This window comes from Merops nubicus, unplaced genomic scaffold (genome assembly GCF_000691845.1).
Source record: "Merops nubicus isolate BGI_N331 unplaced genomic scaffold, ASM69184v1 scaffold14168, whole genome shotgun sequence".
In the NCBI taxonomy this organism is placed as follows: Eukaryota; Metazoa; Chordata; class Aves; order Coraciiformes; family Meropidae; genus Merops; species Merops nubicus.
This window is the reverse complement of record NW_008623748.1, coordinates 1-17,532: the sequence shown is the minus strand read 5'-3', so window position 1 is coordinate 17,532 and position 17,532 is coordinate 1. Positions and strand designations below refer to the sequence as shown.

General features: G+C 37.1%; 1 protein-coding gene across 1 annotated transcript in view; it reads right to left on the bottom strand.

The window, feature by feature from the left end:
* Positions 1-15,541, bottom strand: part of LOC103777624 (actin cytoskeleton-regulatory complex protein pan1-like) — a 20,739-nt gene extending 5,198 nt beyond the window's left edge. Inside the window, exons 1-3 of the mRNA XM_008945181.1 lie at positions 15,515-15,541; positions 14,585-14,668; positions 12,337-12,423 (exon numbers count right to left, since the gene is read on the bottom strand). Of these exons, the coding sequence (XP_008943429.1) occupies positions 12,337-12,423; positions 14,585-14,668; positions 15,515-15,541 (198 nt within the window). The remainder of the gene's footprint in view (positions 1-12,336; positions 12,424-14,584; positions 14,669-15,514) is intronic.
* Positions 15,542-17,532: the final 1,991 nt, after the last annotated feature.

The window sequence follows — 17,532 nt, the reverse complement described above, 5'->3', positions numbered from 1 at the left end:
GAAAAGCTCCACCAGGAAGCTATTTTCTACCTCTGGGAAACACCAAGATTTCACACTTTCATTCTGTAGTATTTGCCAACACCTTCATTTTTGAATGGTTTTTCTCCCTTTTAGCTAGCTATATTGCACATATTTCAACATTGTAAAATACTAATCCACAGTGTGGAGTATGACTTCAAATAATGATAAAAAGCAACCCTATTTTTTTCTTTTTTAACCACTGTTCACCACAGCATGAGGGTAGTGAAAAAACTGGTAATATGGCATAGCAGTATTTTTTTTCTGTATAGTCAATACAGAAACCCCAACGTCAATAAAAACACTGTCTTTCTGAAAGAAAAATTACTGAAAGTAATGTGTAACTACATCAAGTCAAGCATTTCATCTGTAGACACAGACATATGTGCAAACAAATACAATCACATGTAAGATTAAGTTTCCTTTGCAAACATACTCAGGTACAAGAGACATTCCTCTTGTCCTCCAATCTGCAACTACCCAACTTGGGAGAAGGGAATTTTTCTTAAAAGACATTTTGTCATATAGCTGAACACATTTCTCAGAGCAAAAACTATTACATATAAAAGACTGTAGTGTAATGATTCCAGGACATTTTTAATAATTTGCCCCTTTCTTAACATGAGTCATAGAACTTCTGAGATAATATTCTGAAGCAACTTTTTCTGCTAACACCAACATTCTGCACACCCTACAAAGAGCCTGAATTGGTCAATGAAGGTTTGGAAACATTTCACAGAGTTAAGCAACGTACCTTTGTTTAAAACAAACAAACAAACAAACAAAAAAACCCAAACCAAACATGCATGAAAAAGCAAAGCCTGGACCCGATTTGTAGTCAATGTGAATAAAGCAGCTTTCTTGCTGGTGATAAAAAGCTGTCACCTGCTAGAATTGCTTACATGATCTTTATTTCTAATCCTTAAATACAAGAAATCTAAATACTTTTTCCCTGAAGTGCACAGTAAGCAGAGATGTGAATTGCAGTGCTTGACTAACAAAACATTTTTCATCAGTGATTCAGTGTGGAGAAGCACTTGGGGCTAGGGGTCTAGAGAAAATGGTATAACATTCTTGTACTGCAACAAGAGTTCACAATTGGTTCACTGGGAAAGTGTATCCTAAATGCTAGGTTTCAAGAGTTGCATCACTACAGCTCTAGAATATGCATGTTATAGGAATAAAACCCCCATTTTATTTCATTCATAAAAAGACAAAAATCAACGTACTATTACGAGAGTGCTTATTAAATACAAAATGCTGAATTGTTTCCCAGGCTGTTGAAACAACATGAAGTGAATCAATTTGAAAGTATTAAAAACGAATTCTCATTAAAATAAGCACAAAACACAGATCCAGTTCAAGTGTGTTAACAGAGTGCAGTGGTATGGTAGGTTGCTAGGGCACGTTCAGCAGTAGGTATGCTAACTCCTGCCTGGTGCTAATGGAGAACTGTAAGTGTATAACAGTGCTGTAATATCATAGCAGAGATATATTACCTGTCCTGTACAGCAGCAGTAAAATTATATTACAATATATAAACAACTAAATACGAACAGTTTATAGATTTATACCCTCATAATCTGCAGTGCTTGTAAATGATCCATGTACCCATCAGCTAGCAACAACAACATAGTGAAGAGATCTGCTGTATTCACAAGCACAGATGATACTTCATGTTCAGGATCCAGAAGTTAGAGCACAAATGCTTGAATTCCAAGATTTCCAGACACAAAAGACAGCCAAAGAAAACATGAGAGTACCTAATGTTCCCATCACCTTCCATATATTATTGCAAAAAAACACCAACATTGACCTTAAGGCCGTTTTCCTATTCTTGGTGGTGATACTCAGCTCACCACCTGCCTCAAGACCCCAAAGGTAGCATCCTGTACCACCCCAAAAACCAGCAGACCTAAACCCACCAAATCAAGGGAAAATATGATGTATGGAAAGAAGGATGCTAGTGGTAATCCCAGTAATGTTCTACTTCATGGGACATTTCACACAGCAATAAATCATTGATTCTGCAAGAATGTCACTAAGAATGTCCAAGAAACCTTCCAATTTATATTGTATTTTTTTCCTCAATTTTTTTTTTCTTTTTTGATCAAAACTAAGAGTTAAAGAACATTTATTTTCCTAAGCAATAGGTTAACTACAGCTTAGGTTAATTTGTCAAGGGCTAGTTTCCATCTACTTTGTTTCCTTTACTAGTAAACCATAGAATTTAACATGTAAGATGTACACTAAAAAAATCCAACCTGCTTTAGCAATGGAAGTTCACTACAGAATCCCTGAATAAGAAGCTGCTGCCAATTAGTGGAGTAATGAGGTGAGGGCTGAGAACTGGTAAGGGATTAGCAAAGGGGTCTTATTCAGCTAACCACTATGAGTGATGTGACACTGGAGGCACACATCTGGCAGCTCAAACACCATCCTCCCATTCTGACTCTCTGATCAGTGATTCTTGAAACTGTGATATTTACGTGCTCCTCAGGTCTAGAACTGGTGTTTTAAACTCAAACTCTCCACTGACAGGACAGCAAAACAGGCAGGCTGCGTTACTGCTGGTCCTCTACTCAGAAACAGAAGACATGGTGATCAGCTTTAGGGGTTCTACACTCATTACACAAACACAGAGTCCCACATCAAGCACCACAGGAAAATGAAGCACATCCCTTCGTTGCATAGAGAGAAGCCTATGAAACAGGCTGTGCATTCCTGATGAGTTGTTTAAATGAACGTCGTCACAGAAGCGTCAAGAGAGTATTTGAAACACAACTGACAAAATACTTCACATGACATATTTTTTCTTGTCATTGAAATAAATTGGGATCATTGCAATCTGAAATACATGTAAAGCTTAGTTTTCCAAGATGCTGCTTACTCTTCAGATTGCCATTGGCCCTGGAAATCTTACTTTGTTTCCATAATTTTACTCTTTCCTTTATTTCTCATCCAAATACACTCTTGGGCTTTGCTAGGCAGTCAAACACACTGTAATTTGAGAATTACAGTACATTTTAAAAATATAACTTTAGCTTTATGAACGAGTTATATTTCTTTGAAAAATTATCTGTTTATAATGCGAAACCAAGGCACAAAATAAGACTTACCATTTCTCTATGTCTACGTAAGCAAACAGTTTTAAAATCAGCAATTGTCTTTTGTTTTGCAGATCCAAGCCAAGAGAACAAATGCATGTTACATCAGCCCACACTGTAGCTAGCACATAAGGAACGTTAATAAATCATGCAAGTTTTGCAACAGCCACTTTGATGTATTAGAAGCCTTTTTTACAACAAATGCCAAAAAAAGGGGAAAAAAAAAAAAATTAGTTTTGGGGAAGCCATTCTGGAAAGTTAAAACTTCAAGGACACTTTCTCACCCATGTTTTTATGTACATCCACAAGGTATTTATGTAAATGCATCCAGATATGCATACATGCAGACTCATGAGGAAACAGAAGACATACACAGAGAGGATAGTATATTACAGCCATGAAAACGAAAGGGGAAATGCAGCAAGCAAGATTTATGTTAAGACAAGACTGGAAACAAGGGCCTGCTCAGGTTTGCCTGAAGAACTGCTGAGGTAAATCAGCATTTAATAACTGTTACAAAGCTATAAGTTGTAGCTGCTTATACGCTGGCTGAAGGAAGCATTTTGGTTAGCCACAGGCTATGACTGTGTGTAAATCTGCCTGCAGGAGGAGGATACTACGAGATGAACAGTGCGTGCAAAGGGGAAGCTGCTACTGGAACACGGTGAGGGAGATGAGTGAGAGGTACAGACTCACTCTGTCTGCGGTGCGGTGGAACAGTCCGAGGGATGCCCTGGAATGAGCCCTGCCAGGGAGAGAAGGAGGGAGCAGAATACCCACCCTGTGCAGAAAGAGAGAGGGGGAGAAGTATAATAAAAAAAGAGAACAGGGAAAAACAAGACACCAAAAAGCCACACCATTTTCTTTTCCCCCAGAAAAGCACCATTGTATTTTCCAGTTGTTCTACTTCATAAAAGCAAACGCTACATGCTGCTAAAGCCCAGAGGAAAATCAACACTATGATGCCCTACACTTGTAAGAAATCTTACAAAACACCTTCATTTTGAATTCAGTGTACATGCACACATTTCTGTGAAAGATGTCTTTAAGGGAAAAGGATAGGAGCTGAGCTTTTGTTAAAAACATATGCTAAAGAACCTGTACTTTTACAGCTGTCAAGTATATTTTAAAAATGCCTTACCAAGCTGTAAGCTGCTTCATATTAGTCTGCTGGAAAACCAGCCAGCTTTGGTTTACAACAAAACAGATTTTCTAGCAAATCCTGGTGCTTTAGAGTCCATTTCATGTTTTGATAGTACTATTGAATGCGACAGAAGAGAGGTGACAAAACTATTTTCCTTGCACTTTGCTCTTGGAGGTTGAGTCTTCTGTTACAGGGTGAGGGAACTGTGAACATCCATGCTACTGTCAGATGTTTCAGATCACCACAGAAATGACACATTGTGGCTGCTGCACTCTCCAAACAAGAAAAAATCATTTTATGCAGTCTATTGTTCTCTCCATACCTTTACCTTTACAAGAAATCTATCCAAACTGGAATTGCCCTCTTAAATGACAATCTTGATTTCCTTTTTCAGCATGACAGGTTTAAGCCTTTTACAACCCCTTTGTCATTTAGCAGCTGAAAACTGCTTTGATGAGTTCTGCAATACTGTCCTAACAACGACTGCCATGGCCTCCTGGCTGCCAGTAACCAGCTGATTATCACAGCAGCCAGTTGTAGCTGCTCTTTGAGACAGCAGGCACAAGGTATCTGACCAAACATCCCTGTCAAAGAGAACAGGAACACAGTTTGCCACTCCTCACTGGTTTCTCTGCTGTAGATCATACTGCCAGGGCTGGACAAAAAGTATTTTACTCCCATGCTTCTTTTAAAAGAATGCTAAACATCATGTTATTTCTATAAATACTCTGCTTTTATTTATCCTAGGAGAATTTTAAACACTTCCCTAACCTTCCAGTTATCCTGCTCAACTTAGGTGTTATCCACCACTATTCCAAGTTTCAGTACTGCTAAGATGTAACTTAGTAACACAAACATTTAACCAAGTCTTGGAGTTTGGTAGCCAGAACACTTTTCAGCTAGAACAGGAAATAAAACTATCTGACCAGGCTTTGTTCTTCCTCAGAAGGTGAGATAAAATGATTATTGGAGAAGAATTCAAGGAGAAAAAATGAAACCAGCTCTTTAATTTATCTCTAGATGGAGATATTGATAAGCTAACATGTTATTACTCCTCTATCAATAGCCATTAACATCAACAAAATTTTTAAACTGCTGCATAAAAAACCAGTACCAGCTTAAGTCAAGCAATATGACAAAACAATATTGTATGTTGCACCAGCTGAGTAGGTATCAAGTATAGAAATATTCCTGGGAACAAGGTTAATCACAGGTTGATAAGACATAACAAAAGCTTTGGGTTTTCACAGCACTGTACAAAAGAACATGTTCTTCAAGCTTGTTCACACTTCATCTTAAACTGTGTCAGGGTGGTGGAACCAAGAACTCCTGCTATTCTCTAAACATAACTAAATCTCCAGATAGTAAAAAGCACAGTATCATCAGGCATAAGTCTCAGCTTGTTTGACTTGGGAATGGGCTTTTCCCAGACTTCTTTGAAATTTTTAGCACATTTTAAGAAGGGAGCCAAAAATCTTATATCTTCTCCCTTCCTCTCTCTAAAAAGAGATTAAAATAAGCACAAGCCAGCTGTGCTACGTAACACTTGATACTATTGTAAAAGCAAAGAAATATTTAGATATTTTGATTCTTTCCAGTAATTTTTAAGCATCCACATTAACACTTCAAAGCACAGCGCCAAGTACAATCTTCTCAGTAATTCTTCATGGCATTTACTCATTGCTTTCACTGGAGAAGTGAAGAAAGTGCAAGTAACTTACTTCAGTGTTTTGCCAGCTAAACTGAACTGTTCCCCAGGCACTGTTCAATCCCCTTCTCCCAGATGCTGGAGAACATTCTATAACCTGAGAAGCAGAAGAACTAGCTCCTCCTCTAGCAGCAGTCTTGAGAGTTTACACTGCTCCATATAGGCAAATGTCAAATAAATGACAGATTTCTTATTTGTAAAAACAAAAAAAATCATGCCAAGCATTGTTTAATTGTACCTCAAATAAGGTAATTAAAATCAACAGCAATTGAAACAAATAAGGACCAGCATATACAGCATGGGGAATTTATTAAGATGAGTGTTATGACTTACACTGATTTTACAAATTATAAAAGTTGTACAGATCCCATAGACATAACACATTAAGAGATAAGTATCTGCAAATAAGCCTGGCTTATGAAAAAATTACTTTTAATAGTATTTTATGAAACTCCAGAAAATCTACAAAGCTTTCTGCTTTAAAAAACAGCTCACATCCATCCTCTTACATTAGTCAAATATGTGCTGAGGCTCTAAAGAAAGAGATCAGGAAAAAAGAAACATGCACTAGTAAGCACATCTCCTGAGATTATGATACATATACAAAATACACAGAAAATGTCTCATTTTCCTACTAAATACAAGAAAGAAGAAAAACCTGGATTGCAATTTATTTTATGCTTGATTATTAAGAAGTTGATACAACTCATAAGCAAGCAATGCTGAAACTGAAATGAGACCATCACTTAGCTCAGCTTCTATAAAAAGACACCCAAAAATATTTGATGAGATTCTTCTGCACTCCCAAAGCCTACTCTGTTGCAAGTCTTCCACTTGCACTTTGCACAGCAGACACAACAGTTCCTGCCCACAACCATTATATGCGTCCAGCCACTAAACTTGAACCCCATCCCTCTCATTTCCCAGATACTGGAGGTGTGAAACAGTAAAAGCAGCCCCAAAGAGAAGTGAATCAGAACTTTAAACACTAGGCAGAACAGGAGACTCAGGAGTGAGAAAAGAGCAGCTGAAATAAAGCAGCCTACAAATCAGAAAATAAAGATGAATATTCTTCAGAGATCCTGATGAATTGTATAATTGCTGCTAAATGCTTTATGAAGCTCTGACTAACTGCACTGGAAAATCTGTTGGGTTTTGTTGTGTTTTGTGTGTGTTTTTTCTTTTTTTTCTCTCTTTTTTTATTTTTAAGGCTACTATGAAGATATGAAGGCCAGAGTTTTCCATTGCTATGAAGAGAACTCAACCTCCAAATAAGCAATCACATAAACAAAAGCAACTGCTTCTGCCAGAAAAGGACAAAAGAAATACTCCTAAGTGATTGCTGCACAATAATTTTAGGCCAACAGCCAAATATTCTGGCTCTTTTCCAAAGGCTACACCAATATCCAAAATTGCTACTGCTTTAAAAAGTCTTCTGCTGCAGAAACACAAATACAGGAAAGATCTACTTTATTCCATACAACTGGAGCCTTTGAGCACTCTCAAGAAGAGATGACTTTTGCTGCATGTGGCCTAGCATTGCCAGCTGCATCACACAAACTCAAGAGGAACAAAGCTACAATGACATACTCCCAGTATGCCAACAAAATGGTTTTGCACCAGTCTCCTCTTGCCAGTCTGGCACCCAGGAAGAAATCATGAATGAGCAGTTCTGACATGCAAAAAAAAAAAGACAGGAGTATACAAAGACAGCTGGAGTATTACAAAGGTGCATCAGAACAATTGATGTGATAGGCTTTGGAATGAAAAAACAAACAATACTCAAGTGTTTACCTTCCACTAATCTCAGACAAAAGTAGAGAAGAGATAAAGCAAAGAACAAGAATAACATGTTCCCACACAAAATGAGTGGTTTTGTTGGCATTTTACCAGAGTCAAGAATGAACTTACATACATATTTGGGAAGCTAAGCTTATTCTCCTCACTGTGTTCTGCTCTGATACCAAGGAGAAAAATCAGCTTTTACTGTAGGCTATCTACTGTTGCAGGGCAGGGGACAGCACCCATGGACTAGGAGGAGCTGTGCTGTGCTAAGGAACTATACCCCAAGGGTCAGAATCTGTTAGAGTCATCTCCAACCCAATTCATGGCTTTGTAGTTCACTTGCTTATCTTTTACTTCCCATCAGCTGCAAAGAACCTTTCCACTCCAGGAAACCAAATAATTTGTGAACAAAAACTTGACATCTAACCTCTTTACCCTCAAAATTTTAAAAATAATATCCACATTCAATATTACACAAACAATGTTGCAAAGCTTGCAAGACAACTGTGGCAACAGATGCTCACATTTTTCTTCTTTGTCAGCTTTGTCCATAACCATGAAGTTCTTCAGGTAACTGTGTGCTCAATACCTTCTTCCAGGTTTTGAGTGAGGTTTTTTTGTTTAGTTGGTTTTGTTTTATTTTTTTCTCCTTCCATGATGGTAAAATGATAAATTAACTGGGACTGAATTCCATATAGAGATCTGTAAGAAATCCTTCTAGAATCATCATGGTCTACCCTGTCAGGGAATACTTGTGCAAGACTGTGCACTGAGGAGGGTTAGCCACAAATAATGTTTCCCTCTAAGTTACCATTGTCTACACCAACAGTCAGAAGTTAAATAAGTTTTGAGCATACTGTCAGGACACTACTTAGAAGAAATACCATGTGACAGACACAGTATCTAGGCAATAGGTTAATTCTTAACAGGCCAAATTTTCAGAAGATTTATTTTCAATCACTATATTTTATTACACAAGTACCAAGTCCCAAGGATTAACCTAAAGTTACAGAGCTTCCATTTCTGTACATACTGACATTTTAGCATTGAAAAAATCCCACAAGTCCTTTCAAAAACTGTTGTCTAGGGTTATACTTATTTTTAGAGACAAGTTTATAATCACATCAGGATGGGCCATTTTTTTAGAAATATCTGGTAATAAAGAAACAGACAAGAAGGTGACATTTTAAAAAGAGCATGTTTAATGATATTCCCTTCTTGTCTCTTTACTGAGAGAACCATAAAGTAATCACAAGTATTATCTATTTCAAATGGACAGTAGAACTGCAATAAATTGCTGGAATTCATAGTCTTAAATTCCTAACAGAAACAGTCTAATACTTGATTTCCACTCTCACTGTTTCCTAGTTTATTCTAGCTAGTTTCATTCCAGTTTCATTCTCTATGACAGACTATATTAACAATGTTTGTTAAACGTGTTTCTGGAAGCATTTAAAGTATTTCTTGAAACAGTAAATTACTGTGTGTTCCTAGACTGTTATTTATGCTTCAAGAATCAAAATAGTTTTGTAAACTGTCAGACTAATCTTGAAAGTTATGATAACTGAACTGAAGTAACTTCCTGATATTCACCATCATTTAAAGTGACTGGCAAGTCAACTCAGGGAAAAAAAATGAAATCATTATATATTCATCAACTTCAATACCTACTATCAAGCTTGAAGAAAATCAGCTTATATGCCTCGAATATGCTATTAGCTTATTGCCAAGACCTCAATTGTAAGTGGGTTTAAAAAGGAGTATCATCCTTTTTTAAAAAAATCCCCCACTAAGGGGCTCCTATCAATTTCTCTTTGCTTACAGAAAGCCTGGAATTTACAAATACACTAATGAGAAGACCTTAAAAAAAGCCACACATTCTGCCCCAACCTATTCAGCTATCATTTACAAATAAAAGCAACTGAAAAGCAGTATACAAGCATTTGTCAATAGTTCATGAATCTTCCTAACTCCTTTATCAATTTTCATGAGAAACCTTGTGTAGATAAAAGTACTGAGATGTTTATTATGCACATCTGATGATCACATACCTATACACATATGTATGTGTATCATATATATAGGTATGCAAACATCCACACACTCAATCCTGACAACAGCAGAGGTCTTTCATCTTCTTGGTTTTAAAAAGATCTCTTCCTTAACCCAAACCTCCTCATGACAAAAAAAAGGTGTCTTTTGGAACAAAATTGCTGAATAATTTGAGTCAAATGTACTGAAAAACCTGACCCAAACAGGCAGTTGGGCTAAATGACTCCTTTTACCTGAGATACCAACTCACATTCCCAATCTTCTCCAGTATCTTTCCCTTGTCAATTAGCACCACAGGTTGTTTCAACTAAAGCTTCTGTAGTTAGCAATTAACTTTCAGTGGTTACTAATCTGTTTCAGAATTTAAGTGGAAAATGAGGTAGGAAAAAAAGGAACATGGAAACAATAGCAGCCACTAACCTAGTAATAGTTGCAACAGAAAAATACCAAATGAACATCATTTAAATAGAACTAAAACTTGGAAAAAAGAAACAGTACCAGAGCTCAAAAGCACCAAAGTAACAGGTAAAAAGGAGCAAATGGGATAAACAAATATATCACATGCATTCTGGAACACAGGTGTTGAAAGGAACTAAAAGCTTACATCAAGTAACTCACAGCAGGATAAACCCAAATGAACAAAACACCTATCCCATTGTTAACCTTCTAAAGAAATCTCTTGTGATTCTCTAGCTAGAGCAGTTAGCTTCAAGATACAAAGATAATTTGCTGGTGACTGACAAGAGATTTATCATTCAAAGTCAATTCATTATTATTATTATATATTAATAAATGTGTTGTCCTTCCCTCTTATGCATTCTATTGGAGTTTCAGGAAAAAAGTGAGTTTCATATAATGGAAGCAAACAGAAATGGTATCCATGCAACAACACATGGGAATGAAGATGTCCTTTGTCAAAGTGATTTTCACCCAATCATTTTTTCAATGAATCAAGTTATTCAATCAATGATAAAAATTTTAAAAAGAAAAGTTTTATGTAAAAAATATTAACTTTTGATTTGACATTTATGGACCAAAGCTTAGAATACACTTTTGCTTTTCCTCAACAAAGGTGAGAGCATCAACAATGAAGCTTTAACCAGGAAAAAAACCAAATACAGATACCTATAACTCTGAAGTCAGGACACAGGAAATTATCTTATGAAGGATTACAAGTACAACTTGAACTGACTGTAACTTAAATTGTGTATAGGGTGATTATATTAAGAAGATTTTATATATCTAAAGTTCAATTACTTATTTTAAAAGAAATGTTTGTAATAAATTATTAAATAAAAGGGTTGTAAAAGAATGCAAGTGTTGCAAGCAGGAAAGATCCCACCCTTACACAGAGCACAGAATCTCTTATCCAAGACCAGCTTGTGTGACAGCAGAAGTCACAGAACTGGGGAATGAAATGCAGAGGCATAACTGAGAAGCAAGGGTACGTTTTACTCACAGAACTCCTCCTCCAGGAGGTTTGTGTAAATTTCTCAGCACACACACTCCTTGCCCCTGTAGGTTTTTGGCTGTCTTGCTGGCAGTTACATCTAGTGGCCTTCATCACCCAAAAAAAAAAAGAGAATTTGTTAGAAAATACCTAAGCCCCTTGAAAAGCACAGCCAAGGCCCAGCATTCAGATGTCATGCATTACTTGGCAGTACAGCACAGTATGACTAAACTGTAGAAAACAGTATTTACAGTGTCACACAACTACTCCTTTCCCCAAAGTACAGTAAAAAATAATCAAGAATAAATGCTGACTTTTGGAAAGGGTTTTTTGATTCACTTAAATTTCCAAAGTGACTTAAAGAATGTGGTACCTTTCAATAACTACAAATGTAAGTTTTACTCATCTTTACAGCAAAGATCCTTAGCTGCAACAAGGTTTTAAGTTACTACAGTAATTATGTGTATGACCTATCAGTGAAGGAGAGGTTTCTTTGAAGAAATCTTTGAAGGCTGATGGTGTGAAAGACTGAAAAAATCATATTGAAATCATACTGTAATTGTACTGAAAAAGACCCAACACTTACTATAAAACACAAAAGGAGAGGGAGATAAAAATAAAAATAATCTTCAAGTAGAATAATATGCCCAGTACTTAGTAATTTTTAATAACAGTTTAAGCATACAGTGCCTCATCTTTACTCATTTCTGAACAGCTTACAGAATTATGTTCAAAGTGTTTGTTTTGGAACTTAAATATATTTAACAACAATACAAACATCTCACCTAGTGCCATGCATACAAATCACACCTGGCCTACAGAATTCAAAGGATTCCAGGTGTAGAGCTGCAAACACACTAGAACACGTGGAATCAGTCTGCTAACTGAACCTTTACAGACCCACAAGTCAGGTGGGTCTAAACAGAACCCAAATCTACCCTTGTTATACTGGAAGTGTAGGAAAAAAACCTAGACATCTAATCCTCTTAAAGCCTTCATAAGAATCATCTACTGGAGTTACACCCTGCAGTAAACACTTGGAATTTTGTTCAACATTTTGCATTGTACTTACAAGCTGATGCTCTAACTGGTTGATGGTTTCATCCTTTTTCTTGAGTTCATCTTTAAGTTGTCTGATCTCATTCAGCAGATCATCCATCTGCAATGGAACAGTGGACAATACAAAGTTTTTTGTAAGGGCTACACAAATCTAAATCAACACCTCTACAGGACATGTGACATCAGAATCCCATGAAGGACTGTCAGTAACATTAGCACATGCTTGCCTGCTCTTAACTGCATGGTGGGATGGGCTGTCAGCACACCACCTAAGGAGTGAAGAAACTTGACTAGAAGTCTCTTTAAGACACTGAGTTGAGCTGACTGACTAAATTTTCAGAATAAAGTATTAGCTGCATTTTTTTATGCAGTAATTCATCTGCTGTACAACCAACTGGCATCATGTACATGAACACCCCTACCCTTCAAACACTATAGTCCTCCCTACCCAACAAAGTCTCCTGATACTTTCAAGTTAAGTGACCTGTGAATTAAAAATTACCAGAATGATAGAAAAAAGAAAAAGTCCTTTAGAAACATAAGCATAACTACAATTGGTTAAAGCAAACTGCACAACTGATTTGAATACATCCTACTAAAATCTGAAGACTTAATTATGCAAAGACTAAGAAAACTGGTAAATATATGAGAGTCAATTTTAAAAAAATTTTCTATCACAAGCTAATTACAGACTGAGAGAGTTGGGGCTGTTCAGTCTGGAGAAGAGAAGGCTCCCAGGGGACCTTATTGTGGCCTTCCAGTATCTTTGGGGGGCTACAAGAAAGCTGGGGAGGGACTTTTTAGGCTATCGAGTGACAACAGGACTGGGGGAATGGGGCAAAGCTGGCAGTGGGCAGATTCAGGCTGGATGTGAGGAAGAAGTTCTTCCCCAGGAGAGTGGTGAGACCCTGGCATGGGTTGCCCAGGGAGGTGGTTGAGGCCCCATCCCTGGGGGTCTTTAAGGCCAGGCTGGAGGAGGCTCTGGGCAGCCTGATCTAGTGGGAGGTGTCCCTGCTCATGGCAGAGGGGTTGGAACTGGGGGATCCTTGTGGTCCCTTCCAACCCTGACAGATTCTGATCTGTTTCAGCAGAGGACTTTAGTGCCCTAATGGCTCAAGGGTTGGACTTGATGATCTTGGAGGTCCCTTCCAACCTAAAGGATTCTATGATTCTATGATTCTAATTTTAATGTATTTTATCTGCACCATTATAGCCAGACTATTAAGGGGCATACTTCCATTCAGCAGCACACATGTACTATTTTACAATACTTTTTTCCTCTAGTAATTATGACTAAGACTCTAAGATTTTGAAGGAGGTAACTAACTGCAGAAAGGCAAGCACAACAAATGCATCAGGCAACAATAAAAGATAAAAGAAGGCCTAATGTTTCCACTGGAGAAACCAGAGTTGCTCAAGGATGATGCATATGGATCTGAAGCTTTGGCAAATCGCTTCAACCCTGAAACCAGGATTTGGACAGATGACCTTCAAACAGGACTAAGACTGCAAGTGTTCTTCCCTTTCTCCTCTAATTTCATTGTGTCTTCAGCAAGTATTGTTCCCCTCCCATAAGTGCAGGATTAATGATCCTTCCATACTGATTTTACAGTAAGAGCCTCAGGCAATGCTACAAAACCTTACTCCTTCAGAAAGCACAACATTACAAGTCTGTGACCATAAAAGATGATCCTTTTTGTAGTATCCATTGTGATTGCTTTTTCCTTCAATACTCCTAAAACAATAAACTCATCTTTGACTTTGTGGGGTTCACATGGCTTTGAAGTTAAATCTGCAATATCTGCATTATCTCAGAGGCAACTTACCTTAGAGGAAAGATCCTTTCAGCTGTAATCAACAATAAATGTAACTAAAGCAAATAATTGCTTAAGTATTATATGATTGCACTTCAAAGTAAAAACTGTCTTTCCAAACTCTAAAAACAAGCAGGTAGAAACTTTTTGAGAGAAGTTAGTCTACAGCTGTTAATTCCCACATGACTGCTACAAATACTGAAAGATGAAGTTATTTTTTTTTTAATTGAAACTGAATTAGCATTTTTAAGTATGTCTTAAAATAAAAAAAAACTCCTGTCTTAAAGCCAAGAAGATGAAGTATATAAACGTTTGCTGGGTTTCCACTGAAATAAAAGAAATGAGCAAAAAGTGCTGCTTCACAGTAACATGGGAGTTTTTTGTTTCTGTTTTTTAAACACCAACAGCTTTGTACCTCATTCTGTAGAGTAAATCAGTGTCATTTACCTTAAAAGTTGACTCAGGTTCTTGTGGTTCTGGACTTGATGGAATTGAGAGTGGGATGTCCTGGAGTGACACATTTTCATCATTCTATCAGAGAACAAAACCAAGAAAAAAAGAATTTCCATATTACTTGCTGAAAAACATCTCTTGCAAACTTGCTTTCAAAGATGGAGAAATGACCTCTCTGCAGAACCTATTACAGTGTCTGATGCCTCACTGTGAATGTGCCTTTTTTTTTCCTTTCTAGAAAAGCCTCCCTTGCTGCAGTATGTGTACAGTGCCCAAAAAGGGCCATGAACAGCCTCCCTCTCCTCACAAAGCTGTATGAACAGCTGCAGCTCTGTCTAAGTACACTGTTTTTGCAGTTTTTCTGCTCAAAACTGGCCATTGTGTTCAAATGTGTTATATTAGGGAAAAAAAGGTGATGCTGTGTGATTTTAGAAGCTTCATTTCCATTGGTATCCACTCAAATAATGTCTGAACAATATCAAAGCACACAACCAAAATATTTCAGCGAGGAACTGTTAACTCAGAAAGCAACACTTGCTACAGGGTAGCCCAATACAAAATAAATTCAACCATGAGAACTAAATATCAATTGTAAAAACTGGAATCATACAAAAGTATTCTTTGCCCTGCCACAACAGCCATAACTTCTGAAATCAAGCACAGCAAGCTGGAACAGAAATAACCACAGTTACTAACAGATGATTGCCTAGACATGTCCTTAGATTCTTGTGACCACAAGACATGCAGCCATTGTGGGCCATACACAAAACCTGTGGTGCTCAACCATGGAAAGGTTCAGTGAGGTTGCAGAGTCAAGTCCCAGACTGACACTGATGGTGTCATCTCCTGGTACGTTCTCAGCTTTCTATGATGGTGTCATGTCCAGTCTCCATGTGACACGAAACTACAGCACAATTCCAGTACCTTTACTTCATTGTCATGGAAGACCATGCCCCCAAATTTCCCTGCTGTAAAAAGATTTATCCCATGCACCCACCCATGTCCTCCATCTGCTACCTTCTTAAAGGCAAGATTAACTCACCTTCTACCTTACAGTATTCTCCTTTTTCAGGTTACTGAGAGAGGAGTTTGTGTACCCAATGACCTCACTGTGCAAGACTGATTGCCTATGTAGAACATAAGAGCAGCATATCTCCAAACCTGCCTGAAGCCACTCTGAGGCTGAGCCAGCAATTTTTTGAGCTAAACTGCAGAGAAATATCAAGGAGATTGTCCAGATGCAAAGAAAAAAGGAAGAACTTCTAACAATCACATTGTTATTTCTCCTACAACCACAGATTACTTGCGGCCAAAATATGCACAAACATCACAACACTTAAAGAATAAAAATACTGAGAACTATTATAAAATTCCTAACTGCTTTTAGCCATGCTACAGACAGGCAAGTTTAGTTTCTATCACTTAGCTGTGATTTTTCTCTCTTGAAGTTTTCTGGTCTTGTTTCATTGCTCATTTGTTGTAGTTTTTTTTGGTGTTGGTTTTTGTTGTTGTTTTTTGGTTTTGGGGGAGTTTGGTTGGTTTGTGGTTTTTGTTTGGGTTTTTTTGTTGGTCTTGTTTTTGTTTTTTAAATAAAACCAAACAACACTATTAATTGAGAGACCAGTGAAATTTCAAGTCTTCTGAGTCCTCATAGCAAATATTTCAGCTTAAACTGTCCAACACACAATTGTATTTAATTCACAAGGAGCTGCTTGCCTTTTCTGGGAAGATTACCAGCAAGAGACAGGCTGCTGAAGCAGTTCACAGTCTGTGTTATGACAAAATCCTAGAGTGTTCTGAAATAATTTCCACAATAATATCATAAAGAAACAAATATTTTATCTGAAATATTTCTAAAATGCTGGAGGAAACGAGCAGCAAATAGAACCACCTAATCTGTTAATCTGTAAATGATTCTATATTTGTTATATTCTACATTAAGAGATTTCATCAACATTAGCTATTTTAAACAATTATTCAAACAAACACAGGCACTCAGAAGAAAAGCTACGTCAGATGGTCATAGTTATAATTGTGAAGGAGTAATCATGGGAAGGGAAAAAAAACAACAAACACAAAACAAGATAAATTATTTCAAGCAGAAGTATCTTGCATGGCTTTTAAAAGCTCTATTACACCTCTGGAAAACCTTTTATTCCCATTAAAATGCATGTGGAGTGGAGCAATAAAGCACTCTACAACAGCAGGTTAAGACTTAATTGCAAAGAAAGTTCCTAGGCTATGTATTCTCTGGTGATCTAGATCATGCACTCCAGCACTATGCCATAAAGTGACTAATATTAACTAGCACAGCAAGAACTAAGTTCATTTTCAGAAATTCCCTTACCACTGCCTAAATTATCCTCATCTATATAATGAACACAGGGCAACTTAAATAAAATTCAGTTCTAATACTATCAGTGGGAACTTCAGCATCCTGTTGTGAACATATTTCTTGTCTTGCTTTTCCTTTCTCTCTCATTGTACTGCTAAAATGAGATTGGGGAAGGGGAAATCAGCAGAATAAAGCTATCCATGTACAAGAAGGAGATTAGAATTAGCATAAAGAAAACAGCAATAGGAACATAAATAAAACTGGTTATATGCACATGCTATTTTTAGTAGCCTACAAATGATATGCTAAGGTCTCAAACTATCAGGAATTTTGAGAACATACCTTTAACCTTTAGGTAAAATGACAGTAAACTTTATAAAGGTATCATCACATTGCAATAAGACATATAAAAAGCTGCTGCTTCTCAGGTTTTATCTGACTAACGTCTTTTACAACAGTAGAATATATTATTTATTATAGTGTAATAACATTTTTCAAGCAATTGCACTAAACTCTTTTGTGCCAAATGTAAAAAAATGCTTGCAAAAACAAGAACTCAGGATAGCTTGGTATCCATACCAAAAACAAATGCTCAAATGCATTGAAA